We start from the raw sequence: 11,045 nt of genomic DNA on the forward strand, positions 1-11,045 counted from the left end.
TTATCACCTGACAACAGAGATAGGAGCTCTGTATCTGTGGTTTGGTCCTCAGCTAGTTGATCGTAATCCATGGGCGTGAAGTTTATTGAATTAATACGTGACATCAAATCAGCAGGCGCGTTCTTTTTACCATCAACGTGACGAATATCTGTTGTAATCTGGGAAATGAAATCAAGTTGTCTCACTTGCCGGTCCGATGCTTTATCAAGGCGTTGTTGAAATGCGTAAACTAAAGGTTTGTGATCGGTGTAGATATGACACTGCCTACCTAAGACCATGTAGCGAAAATGGCGAAGGGACAGGTACAATGCTGTCAGCTCGCGGTCGTACGTGCTGTATCGCACCTCTGCCTTTGTAAATTTTCGGGAAAAGAAGCCGAGCGGTTGGAGGTGGCCATTAACCACTTGATTAAGTACTGCTCCCGCGGCGAAATTTGACGCGTCCACCCATAGCGATAACTCCGCATTGGGAACGGGGTGTGCGAGCATAACACAATTAACCAGTTGCATCTTGCAGGACTCAAAATAGCGCGTAGCTTCGTCGGACCACGTTAAAGGAGTGGAATCATTACGCGTGTTTGCTCCTATCATGTCAAAAAGGGGCCCTTGAGTTTCCATTGCGTGTGGCAGAAATCTGCGATAAAAGTTCAACATTGCAAGAAACCGCTTTAGCTCTTTTGCTATTTTTGGTCGTTCAAAGTTCCGAATAGCCTCTACGCGATTCTCTAATGGTCGAATACCATCCTTCGTGATGGAATGCCCCAAAAATTCGAGTTTCGTAACACCAAATTCCGATTTCGCTGCATTAATTGTGAGGTTATGATCTCGTAATCTTTTAAACACCTGTCGCAGATGTTTTCGATGTTCCTCATTCGACTTTGAAGCTACACATACGTCGTCTAAGTATGTAAAAACAAAGTCAAGGCCACGAAATACTTCATTTATTATGCGTTGGAATGTTTGGGCAGCATTTCGAAGGCCGAAAGTCATCTTAGTGAACTCATAGAGTCCGAATGGCGTAGTTATAGCAGTTTTGCACACGTCGTCGGGGTGTACAGGCACCTGATGAAATGCCTTCTGTAGGTCAATTTTTGAAAAAATTGTATTGCCTGCTAACACATTTGCGAAATCCTGCAGAAACGGTAAGGGGTAACGGTCCGGTATTGTCTGTGCATTAAGGGCTCGGTAATCCCCGCATGGCCTCCATGTTCCATCGGCTTTTCGCACCATGTGCAGTGGACTGGACCAGTTACTGCTGGATGGACGGCAAATGCCCAACTTTAGAAGATAGTCGAATTCGGCTCGAGCTGCAGTTAATTTCTCTGGCGAGAGTCGTCGTGGCCGCGAAAAAACGGGCTGGCCATTCGTTAAAATCCGATGAGCTACAGCGGAGTTGGTTGACGTGCCCATTGGAGGTGGTCTGGTGATCTCTACAAATTCGTGAAGAATATCGGCGAAATTTGTGTCTGCGTTGATCGTCTTAACACTTACCCCAAGTGTTCTATAAATTGTGCAAACTGATTTTAAATCGGTCTTGCTATCACATAAACATCTCTGCTTGAGATCTACCAAAATACCGAAGTTACTCAAAAAATCTGCGCCGATAATGGCATGAGAGACGTCGGCGATCAGAAAATTCCAAACGAATTCGCGACGTAATTTTAAATTTAATTTTAATAGAACTTCACCGTATACTTTAATAGGTGAGCCGTTCGCGGCAAACAATTTCAATCCGGTGGTGTTGACTCTAGCTGTCTTCGTATTTGACGGTATTACGGACACATCAGCGCCAGTATCGATGAGAAAGCTAATGTTCGACGAAGGGTCAAAGATACGAAGTCGGTGGTTGTTGGCGACCTCAGGTTGCTTGCCAGTACCTGAAATCGTTGCAGCTGAGCAACATTATTGTGACGATGGCTTTTTGACAAAACTGCAGGGCTCACGGCACTTCGTAGCTTTGTCAGCAAATTTTCGATGGTACCAACAAAAGTTCTCCGAAGTATCACGTTGTGCGCTATGTCGTACTCTTTTAGTTCGTGAAGGTGACCTTGAACGAATACGGTCATTCTTAAAGTTAAGGTTCTTTTTCACACAGCGCGTTAATTCTGCGATTTCGGTCTTCAGGATAGAAATGTCGTTATTTGCAGATACAATGTCTACATGACCGTTTTGCCAACCGATGGATTCCACGATGGAGTCGGCAATTTGTGCTTTTTCGTCGAGCGGCACTTTCGCTGCGATTACCGCTGCTTGTACGTACGGTGGGAGACGCGTTACCCACAAATCGTTCAACAAACTGTCATTGAGGGTGGTGCCGGCAACACGCTTCATCTCGCTAAACAGCTCGCTGGGTTTTCGGTCACCCAGGGGCATGTCTTTTAAAACTTTTTGCAAGCGTCGTTGCTGACTATCGGTGAAATGATCAGTTAGCTTTTGTTTAATGTATTTGAATTTTTCAATGGAAGGCGCTGCTTCTATGATTGGCTTTAGCTCCAGAAGTTTATTTGGCGGAAGGCTCGCCAACACTATGTGAAATTTTCTAGTGTCGGAATATACGAGCGACGCCTGAAACCAAAATTCTAAAGCGTAGAAATAGGCCTCGATACTGTCTTCATTCATTTGAGGAAGCGGAATTCGAGGTACAGTGCTGTAATTCCCAGTAAGCGTAGCTTCCCCACCGCTGTTGCCAACTGCCATGCTGTCGTCCAGAGACATGATGTGGGAAATTTTCGAATTAAACAGATTCAAAAGCGAGGTGTTGCTTCAAAACGTAGGCTCTTGCACACGAATGGATGAATAGAAATACGAGTGAGAGTGTTCCTGCCACGTGCAGGCTCTTGCAATCGGATCAGCCGATGTAATTAACGGGATGCGGCAACTTCTAACGAGCACCCCAAAAAATGTGCTTATGTGACTTTTCTCAATGCGCGCCGGCGAAGGCCTTTGCAAACGAGCGGCTTCCTTTTAATTGTGGTGCACAAACGACGGGGGTCACCAATTTAGGATTGAAAACACGTTGTTTAAACCTAATCTTTATTAAAAGCAATGAATTATAAAATTAACTTATGTTGCGATCCTCACGTGCGAAGCGATTGGCAGCTGCTATCCAAAAAGAGCGAATATAGAGGCAAACGTAAGGACGAATGAATGACAATGCGCGAATACAAAAATAGCGTAATGTCAAAAACAAGTGTAATAGAGTGATTAGTGTTGTAAAGCGATCATAATAATAAAATTATAAGTTATTGTAATTAGAATGTAAAAGATCGAAATTATGAAAATATAATTTAAGAATCTCGTTATGTTGGTACGCCACATATAACATATATCTCAAGATAGCGATATTTAGTTTCTTCAAATCATTAACTTCAAATATTTAAGTTAATTAACCTTCTTCATCTTACTAAAGTTGACATAAAGCCATAACGGCAGTGCATTTGGAAGAATTCCATAATCTTATATTTAGGTATAAAATCGATTTTCTTGTATATACTCATTTATCAAGCGATATTGAGTTGCTTCAAATCATTAACTTCAAATATTTAAGTTAATTAACCTTCTTCATCTTACTAAAGTTGACATAAAGCCATAACGGCAGTGCATTTGGAAGAATTCCATAATCTTATATTTAGGTATAAAATCGATTTTCTTGTATATACTCATTTATCAAGCGATATTGAGTTGCTTCAAATCATTAACTTCAAATATTTAAGTTAATTAACCTTCTTCATCTTACTAAAGTTGACATAAAGCCATAACGGCAGTGCATTTGGAAGAATTCCATAATCTTATATTTAGGTATAAAATCGATTTTCTTGTATATACTCATTTATCAAGCGATATTGAGTTGCTTCAAATCATTAACTTCAAATATTTAAGTTAATTAACCTTCTTCATCTTACTAAAGTTGACATAAAGCCATAACGGCAGTGCATTTGGAAGAATTCCATAATCTTATATTTAGGTATAAAATCGATTTTCTTGTATATACTCATTTATCAAGCGATATTGAGTTGCTTCAAATCATTAACTTCAAATATTTAAGTTAATTAACCTTCTTCATCTTACTAAAGTTGACATAAAGCCATAACGGCAGTGCATTTGGAAGAATTCCATAATCTTATATTTAGGTATAAAATCGATTTTCTTGTATATACTCATTTATCAAGCGATATTGAGTTGCTTCAAATCATTAACTTCAAATATTTAAGTTAATTAACCTTCTTCATCTTACTAAAGTTGACATAAAGCCATAACGGCAGTGCATTTGGAAGAATTCCATAATCTTATATTTAGGTATAAAATCGATTTTCTTGTATATACTCATTTATCAAGCGATATTGAGTTGCTTCAAATCATTAACTTCAAATATTTAAGTTAATTAACCTTCTTCATCTTACTAAAGTTGACATAAAGCCATAACGGCAGTGCATTTGGAAGAATTCCATAATCTTATATTTAGGTATAAAATCGATTTTCTTGTATATACTCATTTATCAAGCGATATTGAGTTGCTTCAAATCATTAACTTCAAATATTTAAGTTAATTAACCTTCTTCATCTTACTAAAGTTGACATAAAGCCATAACGGCAGTGCATTTGGAAGAATTCCATAATCTTATATTTAGGTATAAAATCGATTTTCTTGTATATACTCATTTATCAAGCGATATTGAGTTGCTTCAAATCATTAACTTCAAATATTTAAGTTAATTAACCTTCTTCATCTTACTAAAGTTGACATAAAGCCATAACGGCAGTGCATTTGGAAGAATTCCATAATCTTATATTTAGGTATAAAATCGATTTTCTTGTATATACTCATTTATCAAGCGATATTGAGTTGCTTCAAATCATTAACTTCAAATATTTAAGTTAATTAACCTTCTTCATCTTACTAAAGTTGACATAAAGCCATAACGGCAGTGCATTTGGAAGAATTCCATAATCTTATATTTAGGTATAAAATCGATTTTCTTGTATATACTCATTTATCAAGCGATATTGAGTTGCTTCAAATCATTAACTTCAAATATTTAAGTTAATTAACCTTCTTCATCTTACTAAAGTTGACATAAAGCCATAACGGCAGTGCATTTGGAAGAATTCCATAATCTTATATTTAGGTATAAAATCGATTTTCTTGTATATACTCATTTATCAAGCGATATTGAGTTGCTTCAAATCATTAACTTCAAATATTTAAGTTAATTAACCTTCTTCATCTTACTAAAGTTGACATAAAGCCATAACGGCAGTGCATTTGGAAGAATTCCATAATCTTATATTTAGGTATAAAATCGATTTTCTTGTATATACTCATTTATCAAGCGATATTGAGTTGCTTCAAATCATTAACTTCAAATATTTAAGTTAATTAACCTTCTTCATCTTACTAAAGTTGACATAAAGCCATAACGGCAGTGCATTTGGAAGAATTCCATAATCTTATATTTAGGTATAAAATCGATTTTCTTGTATATACTCATTTATCAAGCGATATTGAGTTGCTTCAAATCATTAACTTCAAATATTTAAGTTAATTAACCTTCTTCATCTTACTAAAGTTGACATAAAGCCATAACGGCAGTGCATTTGGAAGAATTCCATAATCTTATATTTAGGTATAAAATCGATTTTCTTGTATATACTCATTTATCAAGCGATATTGAGTTGCTTCAAATCATTAACTTCAAATATTTAAGTTAATTAACCTTCTTCATCTTACTAAAGTTGACATAAAGCCATAACGGCAGTGCATTTGGAAGAATTCCATAATCTTATATTTAGGTATAAAATCGATTTTCTTGTATATACTCATTTATCAAGCGATATTGAGTTGCTTCAAATCATTAACTTCAAATATTTAAGTTAATTAACCTTCTTCATCTTACTAAAGTTGACATAAAGCCATAACGGCAGTGCATTTGGAAGAATTCCATAATCTTATATTTAGGTATAAAATCGATTTTCTTGTATATACTCATTTATCAAGCGATATTGAGTTGCTTCAAATCATTAACTTCAAATATTTAAGTTAATTAACCTTCTTCATCTTACTAAAGTTGACATAAAGCCATAACGGCAGTGCATTTGGAAGAATTCCATAATCTTATATTTAGGTATAAAATCGATTTTCTTGTATATACTCATTTATCAAGCGATATTGAGTTGCTTCAAATCATTAACTTCAAATATTTAAGTTAATTAACCTTCTTCATCTTACTAAAGTTGACATAAAGCCATAACGGCAGTGCATTTGGAAGAATTCCATAATCTTATATTTAGGTATAAAATCGATTTTCTTGTATATACTCATTTATCAAGCGATATTGAGTTGCTTCAAATCATTAACTTCAAATATTTAAGTTAATTAACCTTCTTCATCTTACTAAAGTTGACATAAAGCCATAACGGCAGTGCATTTGGAAGAATTCCATAATCTTATATTTAGGTATAAAATCGATTTTCTTGTATATACTCATTTATCAAGCGATATTGAGTTGCTTCAAATCATTAACTTCAAATATTTAAGTTAATTAACCTTCTTCATCTTACTAAAGTTGACATAAAGCCATAACGGCAGTGCATTTGGAAGAATTCCATAATCTTATATTTAGGTATAAAATCGATTTTCTTGTATATACTCATTTATCAAGCGATATTGAGTTGCTTCAAATCATTAACTTCAAATATTTAAGTTAATTAACCTTCTTCATCTTACTAAAGTTGACATAAAGCCATAACGGCAGTGCATTTGGAAGAATTCCATAATCTTATATTTAGGTATAAAATCGATTTTCTTGTATATACTCATTTATCAAGCGATATTGAGTTGCTTCAAATCATTAACTTCAAATATTTAAGTTAATTAACCTTCTTCATCTTACTAAAGTTGACATAAAGCCATAACGGCAGTGCATTTGGAAGAATTCCATAATCTTATATTTAGGTATAAAATCGATTTTCTTGTATATACTCATTTATCAAGCGATATTGAGTTGCTTCAAATCATTAACTTCAAATATTTAAGTTAATTAACCTTCTTCATCTTACTAAAGTTGACATAAAGCCATAACGGCAGTGCATTTGGAAGAATTCCATAATCTTATATTTAGGTATAAAATCGATTTTCTTGTATATACTCATTTATCAAGCGATATTGAGTTGCTTCAAATCATTAACTTCAAATATTTAAGTTAATTAACCTTCTTCATCTTACTAAAGTTGACATAAAGCCATAACGGCAGTGCATTTGGAAGAATTCCATAATCTTATATTTAGGTATAAAATCGATTTTCTTGTATATACTCATTTATCAAGCGATATTGAGTTGCTTCAAATCATTAACTTCAAATATTTAAGTTAATTAACCTTCTTCATCTTACTAAAGTTGACATAAAGCCATAACGGCAGTGCATTTGGAAGAATTCCATAATCTTATATTTAGGTATAAAATCGATTTTCTTGTATATACTCATTTATCAAGCGATATTGAGTTGCTTCAAATCATTAACTTCAAATATTTAAGTTAATTAACCTTCTTCATCTTACTAAAGTTGACATAAAGCCATAACGGCAGTGCATTTGGAAGAATTCCATAATCTTATATTTAGGTATAAAATCGATTTTCTTGTATATACTCATTTATCAAGCGATATTGAGTTGCTTCAAATCATTAACTTCAAATATTTAAGTTAATTAACCTTCTTCATCTTACTAAAGTTGACATAAAGCCATAACGGCAGTGCATTTGGAAGAATTCCATAATCTTATATTTAGGTATAAAATCGATTTTCTTGTATATACTCATTTATCAAGCGATATTGAGTTGCTTCAAATCATTAACTTCAAATATTTAAGTTAATTAACCTTCTTCATCTTACTAAAGTTGACATAAAGCCATAACGGCAGTGCATTTGGAAGAATTCCATAATCTTATATTTAGGTATAAAATCGATTTTCTTGTATATACTCATTTATCAAGCGATATTGAGTTGCTTCAAATCATTAACTTCAAATATTTAAGTTAATTAACCTTCTTCATCTTACTAAAGTTGACATAAAGCCATAACGGCAGTGCATTTGGAAGAATTCCATAATCTTATATTTAGGTATAAAATCGATTTTCTTGTATATACTCATTTATCAAGCGATATTGAGTTGCTTCAAATCATTAACTTCAAATATTTAAGTTAATTAACCTTCTTCATCTTACTAAAGTTGACATAAAGCCATAACGGCAGTGCATTTGGAAGAATTCCATAATCTTATATTTAGGTATAAAATCGATTTTCTTGTATATACTCATTTATCAAGCGATATTGAGTTGCTTCAAATCATTAACTTCAAATATTTAAGTTAATTAACCTTCTTCATCTTACTAAAGTTGACATAAAGCCATAACGGCAGTGCATTTGGAAGAATTCCATAATCTTATATTTAGGTATAAAATCGATTTTCTTGTATATACTCATTTATCAAGCGATATTGAGTTGCTTCAAATCATTAACTTCAAATATTTAAGTTAATTAACCTTCTTCATCTTACTAAAGTTGACATAAAGCCATAACGGCAGTGCATTTGGAAGAATTCCATAATCTTATATTTAGGTATAAAATCGATTTTCTTGTATATACTCATTTATCAAGCGATATTGAGTTGCTTCAAATCATTAACTTCAAATATTTAAGTTAATTAACCTTCTTCATCTTACTAAAGTTGACATAAAGCCATAACGGCAGTGCATTTGGAAGAATTCCATAATCTTATATTTAGGTATAAAATCGATTTTCTTGTATATACTCATTTATCAAGCGATATTGAGTTGCTTCAAATCATTAACTTCAAATATTTAAGTTAATTAACCTTCTTCATCTTACTAAAGTTGACATAAAGCCATAACGGCAGTGCATTTGGAAGAATTCCATAATCTTATATTTAGGTATAAAATCGATTTTCTTGTATATACTCATTTATCAAGCGATATTGAGTTGCTTCAAATCATTAACTTCAAATATTTAAGTTAATTAACCTTCTTCATCTTACTAAAGTTGACATAAAGCCATAACGGCAGTGCATTTGGAAGAATTCCATAATCTTATATTTAGGTATAAAATCGATTTTCTTGTATATACTCATTTATCAAGCGATATTGAGTTGCTTCAAATCATTAACTTCAAATATTTAAGTTAATTAACCTTCTTCATCTTACTAAAGTTGACATAAAGCCATAACGGCAGTGCATTTGGAAGAATTCCATAATCTTATATTTAGGTATAAAATCGATTTTCTTGTATATACTCATTTATCAAGCGATATTGAGTTGCTTCAAATCATTAACTTCAAATATTTAAGTTAATTAACCTTCTTCATCTTACTAAAGTTGACATAAAGCCATAACGGCAGTGCATTTGGAAGAATTCCATAATCTTATATTTAGGTATAAAATCGATTTTCTTGTATATACTCATTTATCAAGCGATATTGAGTTGCTTCAAATCATTAACTTCAAATATTTATGTTAATTAACCTTCTTCATCTTACTAAAGTTGACATAAAGCCATAACGGCAGTGCATTTGGAAGAATTCCATAATCTTATATTTAGGTATAAAATCGATTTTCTTGTATATACACATTTATCAAGCGATATTGAGTTGCTTCAAATCATTAACTTCAAATATTTAAGTTAATTAACCTTCTTCATCTTACTAAAGTTGACATAAAGCCATAACGGCAGTGCATTTGGAAGAATTCCATAATCTTATATTTAGGTATAAAATCGATTTTCTTGTATATACTCATTTATCAAGCGATATTGAGTTGCTTCAAATCATTAACTTCAAATATTTAAGTTAATTAACCTTCTTCATCTTACTAAAGTTGACATAAAGCCATAACGGCAGTGCATTTGGAAGAATTCCATAATCTTATATTTAGGTATAAAATCGATTTTCTTGTATATACTCATTTATCAAGCGATATTGAGTTGCTTCAAATCATTAACTTCAAATATTTAAGTTAATTAACCTTCTTCATCTTACTAAAGTTGACATAAAGCCATAACGGCAGTGCATTTGGAAGAATTCCATAATCTTATATTTAGGTATAAAATCGATTTTCTTGTATATACTCATTTATCAAGCGATATTGAGTTGCTTCAAATCATTAACTTCAAATATTTAAGTTAATTAACCTTCTTCATCTTACTAAAGTTGACATAAAGCCATAACGGCAGTGCATTTGGAAGAATTCCATAATCTTATATTTAGGTATAAAATCGATTTTCTTGTATATACTCATTTATCAAGCGATATTGAGTTGCTTCAAATCATTAACTTCAAATATTTAAGTTAATTAACCTTCTTCATCTTACTAAAGTTGACATAAAGCCATAACGGCAGTGCATTTGGAAGAATTCCATAATCTTATATTTAGGTATAAAATCGATTTTCTTGTATATACACATTTATCAAGCGATATTGAGTTGCTTCAAATCATTAACTTCAAATATTTAAGTTAATTAACCTTCTTCATCTTACTAAAGTTGACATAAAGCCATAACGGCAGTGCATTTGGAAGAATTCCATAATCTTATATTTAGGTATAAAATCGATTTTCTTGTATATACTCATTTATCAAGCGATATTGAGTTGCTTCAAATCATTAACTTCAAATATTTAAGTTAATTAACCTTCTTCATCTTACTAAAGTTGACATAAAGCCATAACGGCAGTGCATTTGGAAGAATTCCATAATCTTATATTTAGGTATAAAATCGATTTTCTTGTATATACTCATTTATCAAGCGATATTGAGTTGCTTCAAATCATTAACTTCAAATATTTAAGTTAATTAACCTTCTTCATCTTACTAAAGTTGACATAAAGCCATAACGGCAGTGCATTTGGAAGAATTCCATAATCTTATATTTAGGTATAAAATCGATTTTCTTGTATATACTCATTTATCAAGCGATATTGAGTTGCTTCAAATCATTAACTTCAAATATTTAAGTTAATTAACCTTCTTCATCTTACTAAAGT

General features: G+C 32.6%; 1 protein-coding gene across 1 annotated transcript; it reads right to left on the reverse strand.

Moving 5' to 3' along the window:
• Window positions 1-724: 724 nt before the first annotated feature.
• LOC125780142 (uncharacterized protein K02A2.6-like) lies at window positions 725-2,714 on the reverse strand. Its single transcript, XM_049461789.1, has 3 exons — window positions 1,943-2,714; window positions 894-1,876; window positions 725-799 (listed from the first exon to the last, which is right to left on the reverse strand). Exons 1-3 carry the CDS (start codon window positions 2,712-2,714, stop codon window positions 725-727), a joined length of 1,830 nt encoding a protein of 609 aa, XP_049317746.1.
• Window positions 2,715-11,045: the final 8,331 nt, after the last annotated feature.

The sequence above is a fragment of the Bactrocera dorsalis genome, unplaced genomic scaffold (genome assembly GCF_023373825.1).
Source record: "Bactrocera dorsalis isolate Fly_Bdor unplaced genomic scaffold, ASM2337382v1 BdCtg125, whole genome shotgun sequence".
NCBI lineage: Eukaryota > Metazoa > Arthropoda > Insecta > Diptera > Tephritidae > Bactrocera > Bactrocera dorsalis.

What these genes read in the sequence shown, in the direction of transcription:
- LOC125780142 (XM_049461789.1), bottom strand. Translation starts at nt 2,714, where the DNA reads ATGTCTCTGGACGACAGCATGGCAGTTGGCAACAGCGGTGGGGAAGCT. An exon ending in TGACAAAGCTACGAAGTGCC is followed by an intron (nt 1,877 to 1,942) that starts GTGAGCCCTGCA and finishes CAACGATTTCAG; the next exon opens with GTACTGGCAAGCAACCTGAG. An exon ending in TTTTTACATACTTAGACGAC is followed by an intron (nt 800 to 893) that starts GTATGTGTAGCT and finishes CAATTAATGCAG; the next exon opens with CGAAATCGGAATTTGGTGTT.